This window comes from Salmo salar, chromosome ssa12, assembly GCF_905237065.1.
Source record: "Salmo salar chromosome ssa12, Ssal_v3.1, whole genome shotgun sequence".
NCBI classification, from domain to species: domain Eukaryota; kingdom Metazoa; phylum Chordata; class Actinopteri; order Salmoniformes; family Salmonidae; genus Salmo; species Salmo salar.
Genome location: NC_059453.1, coordinates 53,979,215 through 54,000,944, shown reverse-complemented (window position 1 = coordinate 54,000,944; position 21,730 = coordinate 53,979,215). Strand labels below are relative to the sequence as shown.

Sequence of the window (21,730 nt, the reverse complement as noted above, 5' to 3'; positions counted from 1 at the left end):
TGCGAGAAATTGCCAAGAAACTGAAGATCTCGTGTACTACTCCCTTCACAGAACAGCGCAAACTGGCACTAACCAGAATAGAAAGAGGAGTGGGAGGCCCCGGTGCACAACTGAGCAAGAGGACAAGTACATTAGAGTGTCTAGTTTGAGAAACAGACGCCTCACAAGTCCTCAACTGGCAGCTTCATTAAATAGTACCAGCAAAACACCAGTCTCAACGTCAACAGTGAAGAGGCGACTCCGGGATGCAAAGAATATGCCATATCTCAGTCTGGCCAATAAAAATAAAAGATTAAGATGGGCAAAAGAACACAGAGAATGGACAGAGGAACTCTGCCTAGAAGGCCAGCATCCCGGAGTCGCCTCTTCACTGTTGATGTTGAGACTAGTATTTTGCGGGTACTATTTAATGAAGCTGCCAAAATGTGGAAAAAGTCAACAGGTCTGAATACTTTCCGAATGCATTGTTTACCTATTTATTGTGTATGTGCCTGTTTTGCATGTTATTTTGGCATTAATATGTGTCACATCAGTTTGCAAACAACATTCAAAAAATATATATATATTGAGTTAATAAAGCCCTGGGGTCTCTTTTTTGCTTTCTTGAGTCAGGCAGCTCCAAAATGCAAGTGTTTCAGCCTAGCTCAGTGCTTTCTGTGGTGGAGGGGCAGCCAGCGGAAAATACAGAGCATAGGTGTTGGCAATCTTCTATAGTTGCGCTGTGATTGGCTCAGTGCTCTGTCACTCACAGGGACACTATGTCAATGTAAAATCTACAGGGTGAGCTGAAACTTTGGAACCCCTTTGGGTGCTGCCATAGATTTACATTAGAAGTGCCCATCCAAGAAGGCTCAAGGTCATTGGCCAAAGTTAAAATGATGTCAAATCACGTTATATCTACCGTAGCTTTGATTGGACTGATCATGTCAACATCATACCTTCACATTCTTAGCTAGCAAGCTAGACAAGCAGTCATCATCATGAATCACGTCGACAATCTACTAGAAAATCCTTGTCATAAAGAGAAATAATAGATAAAACGTTTCGGTGCTCATGAACATTGGACATAAACATTACACAACAAATTGGAAATCGCAAATTAAAAAATGAGTGGTTTGGAAGCGCTGCAAGCGCTGCAAATCAATCACTATTTTGCTTCCCCTACCTGCTATTCGGTGGAGAGGGTGTGTGGTCCAGGTCTGGGTTTAAGGGTATTTTTTCCAAGCTTAAAAGAATAAACATTCACATGCAAAACCATTGGGCCAGAAAAGGTTGAAGACATTGGCCATGCTGTCAATCCAGTATGACTTCTGCCGTGTTCAATACAACTGGAAACTCAGCACTGGGAAATCTTATACTTCAGTGAGTTCAATATAACTGGGAACTCACTGGGAAAATAAGTTTTGAACGGTCATCCAACTCGGAAATCGAAGGTGGGAACTTGGGCCTTTTACTAGAGCTCGAACCTGAAGATCACTGACATCATGATTTGACCATGTTTATTTCAGTTCCCAGTTGTCTTGAAAGCACAATAAATCCAGAGAATGCCAGACTTTGATGACAAAGTTTCATGACAAGATTTGACCACAAGAAGGACCGCCGTGCCACCTTCCTGTTCAAGTGAGCACATCACAACGGTCAGTCCAAAGATGTATTGTATGCTTCTGCATAAAAGATGTAATATGCCAGGGAGATATGTATACTTTAGATAAGAAAGTAATCCTAAATGCATGTTGTGTAGTAAGCTGTTAGTAGGCCATGAGCCTCACCCTAATTATTTGGTCCCTTTCCCCCTGATAACTTAGCTTACTGTTCTGACATGGTGGTGCACATATCAAATCAAATCAAATGTATTTGCCACATGCTCTGATTACAACAGGTGTAGACCTTACCGTGAAATGCTTACATAGAAGCCCTTAACCAACAATGCAGTTCAAGAAAGAGTTAAGAAAATATTTACTAAATAAACTAAAGTAAAAATGGTAAAATAAAAATTAACACAATAAAAATAACGAGGCTATATACAGGGGGTACCAGTACCGAGTCAATGTGCGATGGTACAGGTTAGTCAAGTTATTTTGTAGGGAGGGGTGGCGTGTCATTGTAAATAGTCCGGGTGGCCATTTGATTAATTGTTCAGCTGTCTTATGGGGGTAGAAGCTGTTAAGGAGTATTTTGGTCCTAGACTTGGCGCTCTGGTTTCACTTGCTGTGTGGTAGCAGAGAGAACAGTCTATGACTTGACTGGCTGGAGTCTTTTTGGGGCCTTCGTCTGACACCGCCTAGTATACAGGTCCTGGATGATAGGAAGCTTGGCCCCAGTGATGTACTGGGCCATACGGCCTTATGGTCAGATGCCGAGCACTTGCCATAGCAGGTGGTGATGCAACCGGTCAGGAAGCTCTCGATGGTGCAGTTGTAGAACTTTTTGAGGATCTGGGGACCCATCCCAAATCTTTTCAGTCTTCTGAGGGGGAAAAGGTGTTGTCATGCCCTCTTCATGACTGTCTTTGTGTGTTTGGACCATGATAGTTTGTTGGTGATGTGGACACCAAGGAACTTGAAACTCTTGACCCGCTCCACTACAGCCCTGTTGATGTTAATTAATGGGGACCTGTTCGGCCCGCCTTTTCCTGTAGTCCATGATCAGCTCCTTTGTCTTGCTCACATTGAGGGAGAGGTTGTTGTCCTGGCACCACACTGCCAGATCTCTGACCTCTTCCCTATAGGCTGTCTCGTCGTTGTCGATGATCAGGCCTACCACTGTTGTGTCGTCATGATGGTGTTGTAGTCATGTTTGGCCACGCAGTCGTGGGTGAACATGCAGTACATGAGGGGACTAGGCACACACCCCTGAGGGGCCCGAGTGTTGAGGATCAGTGTGGCAGATGTGCTACGGTGGTCTGCTTGAAACATGTAGGTATTAGACTCAGTCAGCGGTTAAAAATGTCAGTGAAGACACTTTCCAGTTGTTCCGCGCATGCTTTGAGTACACGTCCTGGTAATCTATATGGCCCTGCGGCTTTGTGAATGTTGACCTGTTAAAAGGTCTTGCTCACATCGGCTACCGAGAGCGTGATCACACAGTAATCTAGAATGGCTGGTGCTCTCATGCATGCTTCAGTGTTGCTTGCCTCGAGGCGAGCATAAAAGGCATTTAGCTCGTCTGGTAGGCTCACGTCACGGGGCAGCTCGAGCCTGGGTTTCCCTTTGTAGTCTGTAATAGTTTTCGAGCCCTGCCACATCCGACGAGCGTCAGAGCCGGTGTCGTAGGATTCAATCTTAGTCCTGTGTTGACGCTTTGCCTGTTTGATGGTTCGTCTGAGGGCGTAGCGGGATTTCTTAAATACGTCCAGATTAGTGTCCCACTCCTTGAAAGCGGCAGCTCTAGCCTTTAGCTCGGGGCGGATGTTCCCTGTAATACATGGCTTCTGGTTGGGATATGTATGTACGGTCACTGTGGGGATGACGTCGTCGATGCACTTATTGATGAAGCCGGTAACTGCGGTGGTACACTCCTCAATGCCATTGGATGAATCCCGGAACATATTCCCGTCTGTGCTAGCAAAACAGTCCTATAGCGTCGCACCTGCGTCATCTGACTACCTCCGTATTGAGCGAGTCACTGGTACTCCCTGCTTTAGTATTTGCTTGTAAGCAGGAATCAGGAGGATAGAATTATGGTCAGATTTGCCAAATGGATGGCGAGGAAGAGCTTTGTATGCATCTCTGTGTGTGGAGTAAAGGTGGCGTCGTTCAGCCACAATTCAGTGAAACATAAGATATTACAGTTTTTAATGTCCCGTTGGTAGGATATTCATAATTGTAGATCTTCCATTTTATTTTCCAGTGATTGCACATTGGTCAATAGTACAGATGGTAGTGGAAGATACATTAAAGAGTAACAAGTACCTTTGGTTGTCAGGGAAAATGTATGGAGTAAAAAGTACAATATTTTATTTAGAATGTAGTGAAGTACAAGTAAAAGTTGTCAGAAATATAAATGGTAAAGTAAAGTACTTTACACCACTGATTTGTTTAATTGGACAGGCTCACAGTAACCTGCATTCCTATCATATATCCTCATATTTTCCACCAGGGGGAACAATTGCTCTAAAAAGTCTCAAGATGACCCTATTGGCCCTTGCTGCTATGATATTAATTTACAGTCTTTGACCCATTAGCATGACTAGAAAAATGATGGTTGGAGGGAGAATCTGAACCCCAAAAATGTCAACCAGGAACATGAGAAACATAGCCTAGGCTACTTGTTGACTGTATGCATTTCAGGTAATATGAGAGCATACATGAGAAATCAGTCATGGCACCAAGATCAATATTAGGCCCATACCTTCTCATCATATTCAAAGACTGCAAGAGGGGATGGCAAATATTATTGCCAGTCTCTAGTGCAGAATGAGAATATACAGTAGTCAGCCTAACGCATCATCACATGAGAGCCTAGAAAACATGGATAGGCTAAATACAACTATACATTATTTCCATATTCTCTGAAGCAGACGAATCTGTTTCTCCCTTAATTAATTAGACAACACGCTGTCCAATAGGCTTCCAGGAGCAAAGGAAAAGAGCGTGTTAGTCCCCTCCTCTTTGGCCACACACCTGACGTAAGTGATGGTGTCTGTTAAATTCATTTTATTGTCGCCTAGATAACCTGCACTTGGTTCTGCTTTTTCAATAAATATACCTAACAGGCAACTCCGGCAACCAAAGTAACTAAGTTAGTTTCTGGAAGATAAAGAGAGTAGAGTCTAGCTGTCTTCCACCAGTGTCCCTCCGGTTCATACACAGAGTGCGGCACATCTTCCACTGAGGTGAAATAGAAACGGTTCCAGGAAATCGATTACTTGTGCCACTGCTCTTTCTCTTGGCAACTGAACGACGGGCTGCGAGATTGCTTGTGAGCTTGGTTTGGAAGAAGACCTAAATTGAAGAGCGACTAAAACGTTTAGGGGAGTTTAGGTTACTTATTGAAAGATTCTGCGAAAGTGAGTATTTGCTATTGATATACTGTTGTTTACGTTTTTCTTGCTGTAATTGTTGTATACTTAAAGTTTCTTCTTCTTTTGATTTCCTGATGAATTCCAGAAGGCTAAGAGCATTCTTAAACACAGATAGGCTACACTTTTTCACATCAGTTTATATGGATTTTCCATTTCAGTACAACTTATTAGTTATAATGGGCTACACAGTTGATGTGTCACAATAGCCATACAACGGGAAATGGTTCCAATCGTTTTTCCACCATCTATTTTCCCATAGGGGATTTGTTCTGTGTAGGCTTGACCTGGCGTGACGTTTGACAACCATTTAAATCTGTCTTGTAAAGGGGACATCAATATATTCAGCTCTATTTATGCTTCAATTCGAAAAGACCGCTAGTTTTTATGGGTATTATGACTCATACTGTGGTACTCTATATGTAACAGTGTAGGTTCCGTCCCTCTCTTCGCCCCAACCTGGGCTCGAACCAGGGACCCTTGCACACATCAACAACTGACACCCCACGAAGCATCGTTACCCATCGCGCCACAAAAGCCGCGGTTCTTGCAACGCAAGGGGAAACTCAACTTCAAGTCTCAGAGCGAGTGACGTCACTGATTGAAATGCTATTAGCACGCACCACCGCTAACTAACTAGCCATTTCACATCGGTTACATATAGGCCTATATTTTCTGTACTCAACAATAGTCCAACTGTTGGCAATTGCGTATGGGCTACTCTTGTGTTGCCATACTGCCAAAATCCCTTCGTTGTCATGCCTGGAGGTCTGGAGAATGTTGTATTGCAAAAACAGTTTAAAAGATTTGATTGGATGGTACATTTCAAACACCCTCCCCCCACACGCCTGTTGAAGGGGATGGTACGTGGTTCTGTTAGTCACTGTTTTCGGACCAGGTAGGACACATTTTGTAGGACGTTGTTCTGTATGCTAGCTAGTTTTCAAAATTGCAGAAAATGGAAGAAAATATGGACAAACATTTTAATTGTGTTTTGCCCACTAGCTAGCATACAAAAAAGTTTGCCAAAGAACATTGATTTCAAAGTTTAACATACAAGTAACTCCATGCAGAAGGACTACTTTTAACAATTGACACAGACATTTACAAAAACACATTTACTGGAAGAACTGTGCAGATGCATGTTTGGTAACAGAGTTTTGGTAAAATCTCCCTCCATTTTTGAAGCAACTATGTTTTCCCAAGAAGTCTGTTTAAATATCTGCTCTGAATTAAGATTCAAAGATGTATGCCGAAAGAATGGGGTATCAGCTATGACATCTTGAGTTTGAAAACATCTCCTTTTAGTTATTGAACTACACTGAAGTAGATGGAAACGGAAACATACAGTGCCTTCAGAAAGTTCTCAGACAGCTTGACTTTTTCCAAATGTTGTTACGTTACAGCCTTATTCTAACAGTTTTTTCCCTCTTCAATCTACACACAATAGCCAATAATGACAAAGCTAAAACAGGTTTTTAGAAATTTTTGCACATTTTATTTTTTTAAATCACATTTTACATAAGTATTCAGACCCTTTACTCAGTACTTTGTTGAAGCACCTTTGGCAGCGATTACAACCTTGAGTCTTTGGTATGACGCTACAAGCTTGGTACACCTGTATTTGGGGAGTTTGTCCCATTCTTCTGATTGATGGAGTGCTGCAGAGACTGTTGTCCTTCTGGAAGGTTCTCCCATCTCCACAGAGGAGCTCTGGGTTCTTGGTCACTTCCCTGATCAAGGCCCTTCTCACCCGATTGCTCAGTTTGGTCGGGCGGCCAGCTCTAGGAAGAGTCTCGGTGGTTCCAAACTTCTTCCATTTAAGAATGATGGAGGCCACTGTGTTCTTGATGACCTTCAATGCTGCAGAAATGTTTTGGTACCCTTCCCCAGATATGTGCCTCGACACAATCCTGTCTCGGAGCTCTACGGACAATTCCTTGAACCTCATGGCTTGGTTTTTGCTCTGACATGCACTGTCAACTGTGGGACTGTATATAGACAGGTGTGTGCCTTCCCAAATCATGTCCAATCAATTGAATCTATATATTTGTGCCCATCTCAGTGAACTAATCCATTGCTGAGGCCTAGACTAAAAGTATTGAAGAATAACAAATTGCTAACATTAGTATATATCAATTCCCCATTACATACGGTACCAGTTAAAATGGCGCCGGAAGAAATGGCAGCAGCTTTACGGGCGCCCAACCAATTGTGCTTTTGTGGGGTTTTTTCGCGTTATTTGTAACTTATTTTGTACATAATGTTTATGCAACTGTATCTTATGGCAAAAAAGAGCTTCTGGATATCAGGACAGAGATCACTCACCTCGGATTAGACAAAGATTTTTTTTCTTCAATAAGCAGGACGCACAGGACATTCTCCAAACACCCAACAAGGCCAACATCCCAGTTATTGTCAAGAGGAAGAGACGCTGGCACAGAGGACACCGAGCGGGATACCTCGTTAGGATCCGCCAACGGCGAGTGGGAAAGCTGCCATTACCGTCAATATTACTCGCCAACGTGCAATCATTGGACAATAATTAGGCGAGGTACGATCACGAATATCCTACCAGCGGGACATCAAAAACTAATATCCTATGTTTCACGGAATTGTGGCTGAATGACGACATGGATATTCAGCTAGAGGGATATACGCTGCACCGGCAAGATAGAACAGCACGTTGGGGGGCAGTAAGTGCATATTTGTAAACAGCTGGTGCACGAAATCTGAGGAAGTCTCTAGATTTTTCTCGCCTGAAGTAGAGTATATTGTGATAAATTGCAGACCACACTACTTACCTAGAGTTTTCAGCTATACTTTTTGTGCCTGTTTATTTACCACAGACAGATGCTGGCACTAAGACCGCACTCAGTCAGCTGTATAAGGAAATAAGCGAACAGGAAACCACTCACCCAGAGGCGGTGCTCCTAGTGGCCGGAAACTTTGTGCTCTCTACTCCCGCATGGCAAGCGGTACCAGAGTGCCAAGTCTAGGACAAAAAGGCTTCTCAACAGTTTTTACCCCCAAGCCATAAGACTCCTAAACAGGTAATCAAATGGCTACCCGGACTATTTGCACTGTGTGCCTCCAACCCCTCTATTACGCTGCTGCTGCTCTCTGTTTATCATATATGCATAGTCACTTTACCTATACATTCATGTACATACTACCTCAATTGGCCCGACCAACCAGTGCTCCCGCACATTGGCTAACCGGTTTATCTGAATTGTGTACCGCCACCCGCCAACCCCTCTTTTACGCTACTGCTACTCTCTGTTCATCATATATGCATAGTCACTTTAACCATATCTACATGTACATACTACCTCAATCAGCCCGACTAACCGGAGTCTTTATATAGCCTCGCTCCTGTTATTTTTCACTGTCTTTTACTGTTGTTTTTATTTCTTTACTTACCTATTGTTCACCTAATACCTTTTTTGCATTATTGGTTAGAGCCTGTAAGTAAGCATTTCACTGTAAGGTCCACTACACCTGTTGTAGTCGGCGCACGTGACAAACTTTGATTTGATTTGAAACGTTTGGAGACACTTACTCATTCAAGGGTTTTTATTTTGACTATTTTTTACATTGTAGAATAATAGTGAAGACATCAAACCTATGAAATAACACATGTAGTAACCAAAAAAGTGTTAAACAAATCAAAATATATTTTATATTTGAGATTCTTCAAAGTAGCCACCCTTTGCACACTCTTGGCCTGTCTATGCTTGTGTTATTTGACCACGTCAATAAAAAAATGTAAGAATAACAGTAGGTTTCACAGCGTTTTCTCCCAATTTTGTGATTACGATCTTGTTTCATCGCTGCATCTCCCCAAGGTGAAGGTCGTGTTATGCGTCCCCCGAAACATGACCCGCCAAACTTCTTTTTTTTCTCTTTTCTATTTTCTACATTGCAGAATAATAATGATGTTAAAACTATGAAATAACAAATGGAAGCATGTAGTAACCAATAAAGTGTTAAACAAATCAAAATACATTTTAGATTCTTCAAAGTAGCCACCCTTTGCCGAGTGTGCAAAGCTGTCAATCTCTCAACCAGCTTCTTGAGGGATGCTTTTCCAACAGTCTTGAAGGAGTTCCCACATATGCTGAGCACTTGTTGGCTGCTTTTCCTTCACTCTGCGGTCCAACTATTCCCAAACCCTCTCAATTGGGTCCTGTTGAAAAACAAAATGATAGTCCTTCTAAGCGCAAACCTGGAGGGGATGGCGTATTTCTGCAGAATGCTGTGGTAGCCATGCTGGTTAACTGTGCCTTTTGAATTCTAAATAAATCACTGACGGTGTCACCAGCAAAGCACCTCCACACCTCTTCCTCCATGCTTCACGGTGGGAACCACACATGCAGAGATTCTGATCACCTACTTTACGTCTCACAAAGACACGGTGGTTGGAATCAAAAATTTGAACTCATCAGACCAAAGGACAGATTTCCATTGCTTGTGTTTCTTGGCCCAAGCAAGTCTTCTTATTGGTGTCCTTTTAGTAGTGGTTTCTTTGCAGCACTTCGACCATGAAGGCCTGATTTCATGCAGTCTCCTCTGAACAGTTGATGTTGAGATCTGTCTGTGACTTGAACTCTGATGCATTTATTTGGGCTGCAATCTGAGGTGCAGTGAACTCTAGTGTGTTTATCCGCTGCAGCAGAGGTAACTTTGTCTTCCTTTCCTGTGGCGGTCCTCATGAGAGCTAGTTTTATCATAGCACTTGATGGTTTTTGCGACTCCACTTAAAGAAACTTTCAAAGTTCTTGAAATTTTCCCCATTGACTGACCGTGTCTTAAAGTAATGACGGATTGTTTCTCTTTGCTTATTTGAGCTGGTCTTGCCATAATATGGACTTGGTCTTTTACCAAATAGTGCTTTCTTCTGTATACCACACTACCTTGTCACAACACAATTGATTGCCTCAAACACATTAAGAAGGAAAGAAATTCCACAAATTGACTTTTAACAAGGCACACCTGTTAATTGAAAAGCATTTCAGGTGACTACCTCATGAATCTGGTTGAGAGGATGCCAAGAGTGTGCAAAGCTGTCAAGGCAAAGGGTGACTACTTTGAAGAATCTCAAATATAAAATATATTTTGATTTAACACCTTTGGTTATTACATGATTCCATATGTGTTATTTCATAGTCTTGAGGTTTTCACTATTAAAATATTTAAAAAACTTGAATGTGTAGGTGTGTCCAAACCTTTTGACTGGTAGTGTGTGTATCACAGGAAAATCAAGTTTATGACTGTACTGGACCTTTAAGTCTCTGAAATAAATTTGTGTTGGATTAATTGATTAGAGGTCATTTAGAGTCTGAACAAGTGGCAAGTGTGTTGTGCTGTGCACCATCATTCAACACTTGTCTAAGCAGTAGTTCAACCAGTGTTTCTTACCTTGTTTTCAAGTTCCTTTTTTTCCCCTCTCACTCTCTTACTCAATCTCAACGTATTTTTTGTACTGTACAGTACTTCAGTCTTTCTCACCCTTTGTCTTTCACAAGGAGTGAAACCTCCAGTCTAGAGGGCATCAACAGGAGATGACACATTCTTAATGACCGATTGGTCACTTTTCCTCATGTCAACCTCTTAACCTACAACTATTGTCTGAGCTCAAGGGGGGAAGTAAAACTGAAAGTGAGGGTCATTTTTCATACTATTTATTTTTATTTTACAAGGCATGTTAATTAAGAACAAATTCTTATTTTCAACGACTGCCTAGGAACAGTGGGTTAACTGCCATGTTCAGGGGCAGAACGACAGATTTGTACCTTGTCAGCTCGGGGATTTGAACTTGCAACCTTTCGATTGCTAGTCCAACGCTCTAACCACTAGGCTAGGCTACCCTGCCGCCCCAATTACTCATGAAGACCTAATTTCTATTTCTGAATAATTATTTTATTACTTTCTTTATTAAGGCAATTTCTAATAGTAAACATCTGGATAAGTGTAAGAAGCTTTGTGCGAGATCCTGGGGATTTCCACTAACATGCTACTTTATATCCTCTCCTATCTCACTTTATTACTCACCTCTCTTCCTTCCTCAACAGGTGCCAAGATGTCAAATGAGGTTGATGCGGGGGACTATGGGCCAATGAAACGGCTCAGTACCTTGTTTTCAACCCTCCAGGATAAGTTCCACAGAGACCGTGAGTGTTTTTCTTTAGAAGTGGGCCCGTTCCGTTTTAGGCCTTTGGTGAAATGGAACTGAGCCAAAGGGTGTATAGAACATAAATTAGATGTCATTGGAAAAGGTTCATCACAGATCTCTATGCAAACATACAGTAAGAGGCAAGCATGGATCATCGTGATCATGAGCTAAACACGCCTGTCAAGCAGACGCAAAGATTTAGCCTCGACTGCTTTGTTTGCTCTCACTCCGGCAAACACATTGGATTCCTAAAACACAAAACGACACCTCCTTATAAACACACATTTTTCTCCCTCCAGAAATTCACTTAGACTAATCCTGGAGATATGGGAGGAATTCAGATTGTCTTTTAAGAGAGATAGCCAGGATAAAGCTGGACCATGCTGGATGTTTTCTATCATGTACTTTTAGACATTGTTTAGTATTTTTTTTAAACACAGCTCCTGGTATTTGACAGTGCATATCATCTGTTGTGGCAAGTCATCAGGGTGATCGTTATGTCAGTGACCATCTAGCTTACTGGTTGTATTGGGGCTTAACTGGTGTTACCATGGTGATCACATGGTAGACTAGCGGAAGTATATGCTTGTTTTGCAGAAAGCAGCACAGTCACACCTGAACTGTCACACAACTGTCACTGGTGGGTAACAAGTAACAAGGGGAATTGTCACATTTTTCTTTTGAACAAATCCTCATTCTCAGGCTTTCACTGGCACCTCCTACCCCACAGGCCAAAACCACCTTTATGTAAGACCGATGCCGTTGTCAGTGGCACTTCCTGCTACCATTTCTCTGTGTTTGTTTCTCCTCTTGTGGTTTCTGTTGGTTTACACACTGTTCCTCTTAGCTCTTTAGCTTCCTTTGGAGTGTTTTTAAAATTTTGTAATTTTTTTAAATTAATTATATATAAAACTGTTTTCCCCCTTTTTTTTTCTCCCAATTTTGTGAATACGATCTTGTTTCATCGCTGCAACTCCCCAACGGGCTCGGGAGAGGTGAAGATCGAGTCATGCATCCTCCGAAACATGACCCGCCAAACTCCGTTTCTTAACCTCTAGGGTAGGTGGCACCAAATCGTCCCACCTACGTAACAGCCAGTGTAATCCCGTGGCGCGTTATTCAAAAACCAAAAAAATGCAAACATATGACTATTTTACACCATTTTAAAGACAAGACTCTCGTTAATCTAACCACACTGTCCGATTTCAAAAAGGCTTTACAACGAAAGCAAAACATTAGATTATGTCAGCAGAGTACCCAGCCAGAAATAATCAGACACCCATTTTTCAAGCTAGCATATAATGTCACATAAACCCAAACCACAGCTAAATGCAGCACTAACCTTTGATGATCTTCATCAGATGACAACCCTAGGACATTATGTTATACAATACATGCATGTTTTGTTCAATCAAGTTCATATTTATATCAAAAACCAGCTTTTTACATTAGCATGTGACTAGCATTCCCACCGAACACTGCCGGTGAATTTACTAAATTACTCACGATAAACGTTCACAAAAAGCATAACAATTATTTTAAGAATTGTAGATACACAACTCCTCTATGCACTCGATATGTCCGATTTTAAAATAGCTTTTCGGTGAAAGCACATTTTGCAATATTCTCAGTAGATAGCCCGGCATCACAGGGCTAGCTATTTAGACACCCAGCAAGTTTAGCACTCGCCAAAGTCAGATTTACTATAAGAACATTTTTATTACCTTTGGTGTTCTTCGTCAGCATGCACTCCCAGGACTTCTACTTCAATAACAAATGTTGGTTTGGTTCAAAATAATCCATAGTTATATCCAAACAGCGGCGTTTTGTTCGTGCGTTCAAGACACTATCCGAAAGGGTAAATAAGGGTGACGAGCATGGCGCAATTTGTGACAAAAAATGTCTAAATATTCCATTACCGTACTTCGAAGCATGTCAACCGCTGTTTAAAATCAATTTTTATGCCATTTTTCTCATAAAAAAAGCGATAATATTCCGACCGGGAATCTGCGTTTAGGTAAACAGACGAAAGAAAATAAAGCATGGGGTCGACTCGGGCACGCGCCTAAGCCCATAGTACTCTGATTGGCCACTTGCCAAAAGCGATAATGTGTTTCAGCCAGAGGCTGCCTCGATATCGTTCAGCTTTTTCCCGGGCTGAGAGCCTATGGGAGCCGTAGGAAGTGTCACGTTAGAGCAAAGATCCTCAGTCTTCAATAAAAAGAGCCAAGATGGAACACAACTTGTCAGACAGGCCACTTCCTGCATGGAATCTTCTCAGGTTTTGGCCTGCCATTTGAGTTCTGTTATACTCACAGACACCATTCAAACAGTTTTAGAAACTTTAGGGTGTTTTCTATCCAAAGCCAATAATTATATGCATATTCTAGTTACTGGGCAGGAGTAGTAACCAGATTAAATCGGGTACGTTTTTTTATCCGGCCGTGTCAATACTGCCCATCTAGCCCTAACAGGTTAACACCTGCTCGTTTAATCCCGGAAGCCAGCTGCACCAATGTGTCGAAGGAAACACCGTTCAGCTGACGACCGAAGTCAGCCTGCAGGCACCCGGCCCACCACAAGGAGTCACTAGAGTGCGAAGAGCCAAGTAAAGTCCCTCCGGCCAAAGCCTCCCCTAACCCGGACGTTGCTGGGCCAATTGTGCGCCACCCTATGTGACTCCCGGTCACGGCCGGTAATGACAGAACCTGGGATTGAATCCGGGTCTGTAGTGATGCTGCTATGCAGTGCCTTAGGCTGCTGTGCCACTCGGGAGGCCATGAGTATTTTGTTTTAATCTATAGAGCATTGTATAGGCATCCTCCTAAACTAGTATACAGTGGGGGAAAAAAGTATTTAGTCAGCCACCAATTGTGCAAGTTCTCCCACTTAAAAAGATGAGAGGCCTGTAATTTTCATCATAGGTACACGTCAGCTATGACAGACAAAATGAGAGAAAAAAATCCAGAAAATCACATTGTAGGATTTTTAATGAATTTATTTGCAAATTATGGTGGAAAATAAGTATTTGGTCACCTACAAACAAGCAAGATTTCTGGCTCTCCCAGACCTGTAACTTCTTTAAGAGGCTCCTCTGTCCTCCACTCGTTACCTGTATTAATGGCACCTGTTTGAACTTGTTATCAGTATAAAAGACACCTGTCCACAACCTCAAACAGTCACACTCCAAACTCTACTATGGCCAAGACCAAAGAGCTGTCAAAGGACACCAGAAACAAAATTGTAGACCTGCACCAGGCTGGGAAGACTGAATCTGCAATAGGTAAGCAGGTTGGTTTGAAGAAATCAACTGTGGGAGCAATTATTATGAAATGGAAGACATACAAGACCACTGATAATCTCCCTCGATCTGGGGCTCCACGCAAGATCCCTCCCCGTGGGGTCAAAATGATCACAAGAACGGTGAGCAAAAATCCCAGAACCACACGGGGGGACCTAGTGAATGACCTGCAGAGAGCTGGGACCAAAGTAACAAAGCCTACCATCAATAACACACTACGCCGCCAGGGACTCAAATCCTGCAGTGCCAGACGTGTCCCCCTGCTTAAGCCAGTACATGTCCAGGCCCGTCTGAAGTTTGCTAGAGAGCATTTGGATGATCCAGAAGAGGATTGGGAGAATGTCATATGGTCAGATGAAACAAAAATATAACTTTTTGGTAAAAACTCAACTCGTCGTGTTTGGAGGACAAAGAATGCTGAGTTGCATCCAAAGAACACCATACCTATTGTGAAGCATGGCTGGTGGAAACATCATGCTTTGTGGCTGTTTTCCTGCAAAGGGACCAGGACGACTGATCCGTGTAAAGGAAAGAATGAATGGGGCCATGTATCGTGAGATTTTGAGTGAAAACCTCCTTCCATCAGCAAGGGCATTGAAGATGAAACATGGCTGGGTCTTTCAGCATGACAATGATCCCAAACACACCGCCCGGGCAACAAAGGAGTGGCTTCGTAAGAAGCATTTCAAGGTCCTGGAGTGGCCTAGCCAGTCTCCAGATCTCAACCCCATAGAAAATCTTTGGAGGGAGTTGAAAGTCAGTGTTGCCCAGCGACAGCCCCAAAACATCACTGCTCTAGAGGAGATCTGCATGGCGGAATGGGCCAAAATACCAGCAACAGTGTGTGAAAACCTTGTGAAGACTTACAGAAAACGTTTGACCAGTGTCATTGCCAACAAAGGGTATATAACAAAGTATTGAGATAGACTCTTGTTATTGACCAAATACTTATTTTCCACCATATTTTGCAAATGAATTCATTAAAAATCCTACAATTTCATTTTTCTGGATTTTTTTTCTCATTTTGTCTGTCATCGTTGAAGTGTACCTAAGATGAAAATTACAGGCCTCTCTCATCTTTTTAAGTGGGAGAACTTGCACAATTGGTGGCTGACTAAATACTTTTCCCCCCCACTAGCGCTGAATCCTAACTTAAATTTTCACTCACATCTTCCATGGACATCAATGCATGATATATATATATATATATATATCAAATTACTTTGGCCTACTGGACTGGTAGAATACCAAAATAAAATTATTCAGTTCCAAGCCATGTGGAGTTTGGAACAAAAACTATTTCATGGTCCTCCTAGACCATTTATGAGAACCACCATTCCAAACCACAGTTATTTGACTGTCCCTCTCTGTCTGTGTTTTAGGGAGTGATAGGGATTTGACCCTGCCTCAGCCTACTGCCCCAGCCCTCGCGGCGACCTCTTTCTTTGAGTACCTGGTGGTGGTCAGCCTAGGGAAGAAGAGGGGGCAAGGGACGTATGAACCCCAGATCACATATCAGTTTCCCAAGGTCAGACCGACACTGACATAATAGACACACACACACACATAGTGAGCACCTCTCTAAAATGTGTGTGTGTGTTGTAGCTTGCTAATATGGGGCGCTCACAGAGCGAGGAAGAAGAGAAGTCCCTGAAAGCCATCCTCCTCTTCTGTTTCCCAGAGGGGGTCAACTGGGCCCCCCTCACTGAATACCCCAGGTACGTGCCACCTCTCATTCTCTCCACCTGTTACTGTCCTAATCTCTCTCTGTGCTCGTTTCTTTGTCCCCCTCACTGATTGTTTTCTCTCTCACGCAACCCATTTTTTTCAGTTCAGTGTCACACTTGGCTGGAAATATATCTGTGTTGTTCGTGTGTGAAGTTTGCACACTGCAAAGCATCATCTCTTGCAAACAACTTCACTTTGACCCAGAGAGCAGAGGCATCTCTGTCTGTCTGTTATACTCCTCTGCCAGAGAACAGGTTTGAATAGAGAGGAGAGACTGTTTTGTACTTCCAGAAGAAATGGCCTTATTATTTTCATTACAATGGATCCCTTCTTTAAGCCAGTCAGTGCTTCCTCTATGATTCTGTTCCTCCACCTGGACGCCAATGCAAATCAGTCTCCAGGTTACCTACTGTCATTAACTCCACAGTCTGTTACCTCTCTTCTCTCTCCATTTCCTTGCTCTCCTGTCTGTTTCCACTGACTAGCAGGATGTTCGATAGGGAAGCAGGAACAGTCCACTATGATTGGGGGGAAATGAGACCTTTGTTCTGTGTGGTCTCGTTTTCCTTATCCTACATTTTCTTTTGCAAATCAGTTTTGGTTGAAGATGGACATAACACCTGTTGATAGAGTAGATGCAGGTTCACTTTTGCTAATCTGTTTCTCCCTTCCTCTCTCTCTACTCTCTCTTAATCTCTCTTTCTGCAGTGAGACCTTCTCCTTTGTTCTGACGGAGGTCGACGGCAGTAGGAGGAATGGCTACTGCAGGAGGTTACTGGTAAATAGATCATCCATGGTGTGATTCTCATGATAGGACATGAGAAGCATCTCTGCTATTGGGTTTTCTTGTTTCTCATGACATGATGTCGCTGACTGTTTTCTTGCAGCCCCATGGCAAAGGGGCACGGGCTCCGGAGGCCTATTGCATCATCAGCCAGGTGGCCTGCTTTGGACTCTTCTCTAAGGTGAGCATGGAGGGCAATGTAACACACACACACGTGCATGCATTTGCAGACGCATGCACATAGACACTGAGTGTGTTGAACTGATGTCCTCATTCCGCAAGGGTGTCTTCTAATCCTTACAGTAAATTGTCTTTGCTGAGGCAGGTAAGGATTCTATTTGTTGTCAGCTGTGTGTGTGTGTGTGTGTGTGTGTGTGTGTGAGAGAACCCGGCTGTTTTTTAGTTTTGCACTCTAAACCTTTTGCTCAGACACAGGGAGATATGATTTTCCTACTTTATTAAGCCCCAAAGGTACCTGATAATTTGTTTATGATAAACTACTTATAACTGTTTACAACCTGAGAGCCACTCATCTTCCTACACACACACACACACACACACACAACTTAGATGACAACCTTATCTAGCTAGATGAGTAATATAAAACATCGATCAAAAGTCTGATTTGCAATACACTTAGGCCTGACGACACATTCTAAACGGTATGCTTAATATGAAGGCCGGTCTTCCCGCAACAGAGCGCTACTACGGTTTTAATGGTGATTTATAGTTCTATAATTCTATATCTATGTGTACCTCAGATCTTTGATGAGGTGGAGAAGCGCCGGCAGATCTCTATGGCGATGATCTATCCATTCATGCAGAGCCTGAGGGAGGCGCCGTTCCCTGCTCCTGGAAACACTGTCACGATCAAGAGCTTCATTCCAGAGTCTGGAACAGAGGTATGGAGTATCGATACACACATCAAGGTTGTTAAAATGTTTTTATTTCTATTAGTTAAGCTTTTTCTTTTGAAATTCAGTTTAGTTTCAGATAATTTTCAGATCCACTTAACTAGATTTAATACATTTTAAAGTTTTATAAAAACTTGTCTATTGTTTAGTGTTAGTGACAGAAAGTAGAAAATGCCTGGGAGCAGTGGATGTTGTTGAGGGGAGGACGGCTCATAATAATGGCTGGAAGGGAGCAAATGGAATGGCATCAAAACCATATGATGCCATTCCACTGGTTTTGCTCCAGCCATTACCATGAGCCCATCCTCCCCAATTAAGGTGCACCAACCTCCTGAGGCTGGGAGCCATTTATGTGTTGTGTAGTTTGTGGTTTTTGGGATGTCACTTCTTGCCACTGGGGGGCAGTAATACATAATGACGGGTCAGGTCATAGGTTAGGTTTAAAGGTAGACTCAGCGAGATGACGTAGATGCACGAAGTAAACAGTAGTAGTAGGTCAAATACCGCAACAACCAGGTGTGTTGAAGCGAGAGGCTAAAGTCCTCCCCTGTTTTGGTCCCGTAGCTACCACGTTGTAGCGGCGTGAAGTGCACCCGTGCACATACTTTGTAAGAGCAAAGTCTTGCATCGTGCTCATCTCAATGGGCTCGTTCGAGCGGATCACTTTTGTCAAGCCTTTCAAAGTGTTGCTTTCTGGGGATGTCGACTGCATGAACTTTACAAAAATCATGTGATCGAAGGTCATGAAGGTTTGACTGCAGTCAACTATAGGTTTCTGCAGTTGCTCTTCACTAATGTCATCCTGAAGCCATCGCCTGCATTGTGGGAGACTGTATTATCAACCAATCATTAAGATGTTTTTGTTTGACCCACCCAAACATGATCAAAGACATGATTGAAACAGGAGCCAATTTGCTGCAATTTATGTGTAAAGTGGATGCATACAAATAAATGTGATATTTAAGGCTCTCATTAATTTATTTTACAATGCACATTATATCATAATTTCAGTACAGCGTGTGTGATATAGGGGTTAGATACATGTTTATTTCGACATTTCTAAAGACAATGGCAACACTGCCATGTTGATCTGAGCCTGGCTGTTGGAAAACCACGTTAGTGTCCGACTTTTGGCGATCGCCGATGCACCTCCCCCAATTTCACTCCTCGACTTTTGCACACAGTCTGCTGCTTTAACCTTACCACCCTAACACACCCAATATCTGTGGCGTTGCTCATGGCAACCGTCTACCATTTTTAAAATGATCTAAAATCAATCTCAATGTGACCTGCCAGGTAGAAGCTTGAAAACCCCATTAGGAAAAAAAAATCTACACAGGGACACTTGAAGTAGATCTTAACTGTTAATTTAACTGGAGAGGTTCCAACAAACTTGATGCACCATAGAGCTCCAGACAGACGTGTACTATCGCAGTCTTGTTAGATCTCTTATATACTGCTTACAGGCATGTTGCAAAGGCATGATTTAGCTTAGTCATCATTAAAGTTAGGTTCATGCATTTGACAGACCAATACCTCACAAGGCTTCTTCTCTCCAAGCTGAGACCTTGAAAATGAGATATCCTTTCGTTAAATTGCAGATACTGATAGTCAGTCACTTGCATGAACAGAGAAATGTGTTATTAGAACAGCACAAACAGAACATTTTCCATCACAACCCCATTTGATTTTTACCCCCCTGATTTTGGCTTTCATGATTCGTTTTAGTTTACTATAATAACCTTGACACACACACACACCCTGGCACATGTACACACACACCCTGGCACATGTGCACACACTGGCACACACACAATGGCACAAACAGAGAGTGGGAGAGCTTCAGGTAAAGTGTTAGGATCAGGACCTTTATCCTAGATTACGGCACTAAGATACAGACACACAAACATATGCACACACTGAAGACCTGCTGTCGCTCTGCCCCTGGCCTGTGCGTCTCCAGATCATCAGTTTGACGAGGCCGTTGGACTCATGGTTGGAGCATGTGGATTTCCGGACACTGTTCCGCTGTCTCACAAATGAGGAGGTGCTGAAGGTGTTTGCATCCACCGTGCTTGAACGACGAATCATCTTCATGGCTGAGGAACTCAGGTACAACCCTAACTCCCTACCCTAATCCTAACCCCAAAAAGGACATCACTGAGCCTGGGTTGTCTGGGACATGGGCAGGCCTGTTGTCTGCATGTTGAATGGGTGTAAAGTTTGCACCTGCTTCCCCCCCCCCCCCCACAGTACCCTGTCCCAGGTGCTGCATGCAGTTGTGGCGCTGCTCTACCCATTCACATGGCAACACACCTTCATCTCCATCGTTCCCTCAGTGCTGATTGATGTCGTCATGGCACCCACTCCCTACCTACTTGGTGTCCAAAGGAACAAACTGGATGATGTCATCGACCAGAGCGATGTGAGTGTGTGTGTGTGTGTTCTGTGTCTGGCAGAGCAGAATAATGTGTTTGTGTATATGTCAGCTTAAAAAAACACAATGTGATGAAGAGTTGTTTGTTGGGGAAAAAAGCCAGAATTGCTATTGTTTTATTTTTCCCAATAAGTCTTAAGGGATGCTTTGGTATTTTAGCAATGAAACCCTTTATCTACCTCCCCAGAGTCAGAGGAACTCATTAATACCATTTTTATGTCTCTGCATCCAATATGAACAAAGTTAGAGGTTGTTTTGTGAGCCAATGCTAACTAAAGTTAGCACAGTGACTGGAAGTCTATGGTATCTACTATCATGCTAGCAGTTACCATAACCTTCCAATCATAGCTACTTCCTTTAAACTACACGCAGACACATAAAAATGGTATCCGTGGGTTCATCTGACTCTGGGGAAGTAGATGCTGAAGTATGCCTTTTAAGGGCAGTTGTTGAGTGCTGTAAACAGTTGTTTTACTGTCTGTTTACTGGTGTGTTTGGGTTAAGGCATTCTGGCCTCTACACTGTGTTACAGGCCGCAGATGGAAGCTATCCAGTGACATTCATTAAGCAACTACTAAAACGATTAGTCTATGGAAACCAGCGAGTGTGTGTGTGTGTCCTCTCTCCCCACACATGGAGATCTGTCTTAATGTGTGTTATTCTGTCTTACAGATGCTCATTGTGGATCTGACAGAAGGAGCAGAGAACACCTTCATAACCTGTGTAAGTATTGCATGCGCCGTATTTCCCCCTCGGGTTCAGAAACAAACATACAGAAATAATCATAACACAATCATATTAGTAAACTAGCATCACTCTTCCTCACATGATTCTCATTTTGTGTTCTGTGTCTGTGTGTCTGTGCAGTTCAGACCAGTTCTATTCAATGTTTTTCTCTCTCTGGCCAAATGTGTGTTCTCAGAAATACCTAAACATTACCGCTGGTCTGACAACAACCTCTCAGGTTCCTGTCTGTGTGTGTATCCTCTCTCTCTGGCACAGATAGGAGACGAGAGCACCATCCTACCAGAGAAACTACAGGAGGAGCTTCTCCAGGCCTTGTGTTGCAGAAAAGACAACTCCAGTGAGTGGACCCATCCTCCATTTTGTTATGACAGCGTAGATACCTGATGACTAGGGCCAAACAATCTCTGAGGGAATTTGTACTATCAACACATCCAGGGATTTCACTCTTGTTTATTGTGCTGAAATGGCTTTTTAAGAGGATCCAGTAAACAGTTGAGCGTCTCACAGGTCACACCAAATAAGGATCTCCCGTTCGTCTCCCGATCGTTCAGCGCGCTGTTGACCTCTGACTGCCGACATTTCCGTGCTACATGTAAAAACAGTTTGCACTTGGTTCACAAGTAC

At 42.8% G+C, this 21,730-nt stretch overlaps 1 protein-coding gene across 5 annotated transcripts in view; it reads left to right on the top strand.

Moving 5' to 3' along the window:
• The first annotated feature begins 4,622 nt into the window (after positions 1-4,622).
• The window catches only part of LOC106565115 (DENN domain-containing protein 2D), a 36,780-nt gene continuing 19,672 nt past the window's right edge, over positions 4,623-21,730 (top strand). The window contains exons 1-12 of one of the 5 annotated variants that reach the window (XM_014131859.2): positions 4,624-5,008; positions 7,870-8,073; positions 11,095-11,193; positions 15,879-16,024; positions 16,102-16,214; positions 16,933-17,002; positions 17,112-17,189; positions 17,770-17,910; positions 19,886-20,034; positions 20,176-20,347; positions 21,032-21,082; positions 21,362-21,443. In XM_014131859.2, coding sequence (XP_013987334.1) covers positions 11,103-11,193; positions 15,879-16,024; positions 16,102-16,214; positions 16,933-17,002; positions 17,112-17,189; positions 17,770-17,910; positions 19,886-20,034; positions 20,176-20,347; positions 21,032-21,082; positions 21,362-21,443 — 1,093 coding nt within the window. In that variant the 5' untranslated portion in view covers positions 4,624-5,008; positions 7,870-8,073; positions 11,095-11,102. Of the gene's footprint in view, positions 5,009-7,869; positions 8,074-10,522; positions 10,682-11,094; positions 11,194-12,148; positions 12,255-15,878; positions 16,025-16,101; positions 16,215-16,932; positions 17,003-17,111; positions 17,190-17,769; positions 17,911-19,885; positions 20,035-20,175; positions 20,348-21,031; positions 21,083-21,361; positions 21,444-21,730 lie in introns of those variants that run through there. The other 4 variants (XM_014131855.2, XM_014131856.2, XM_014131857.2 and 1 more) reach the window with 4 other exon arrangements.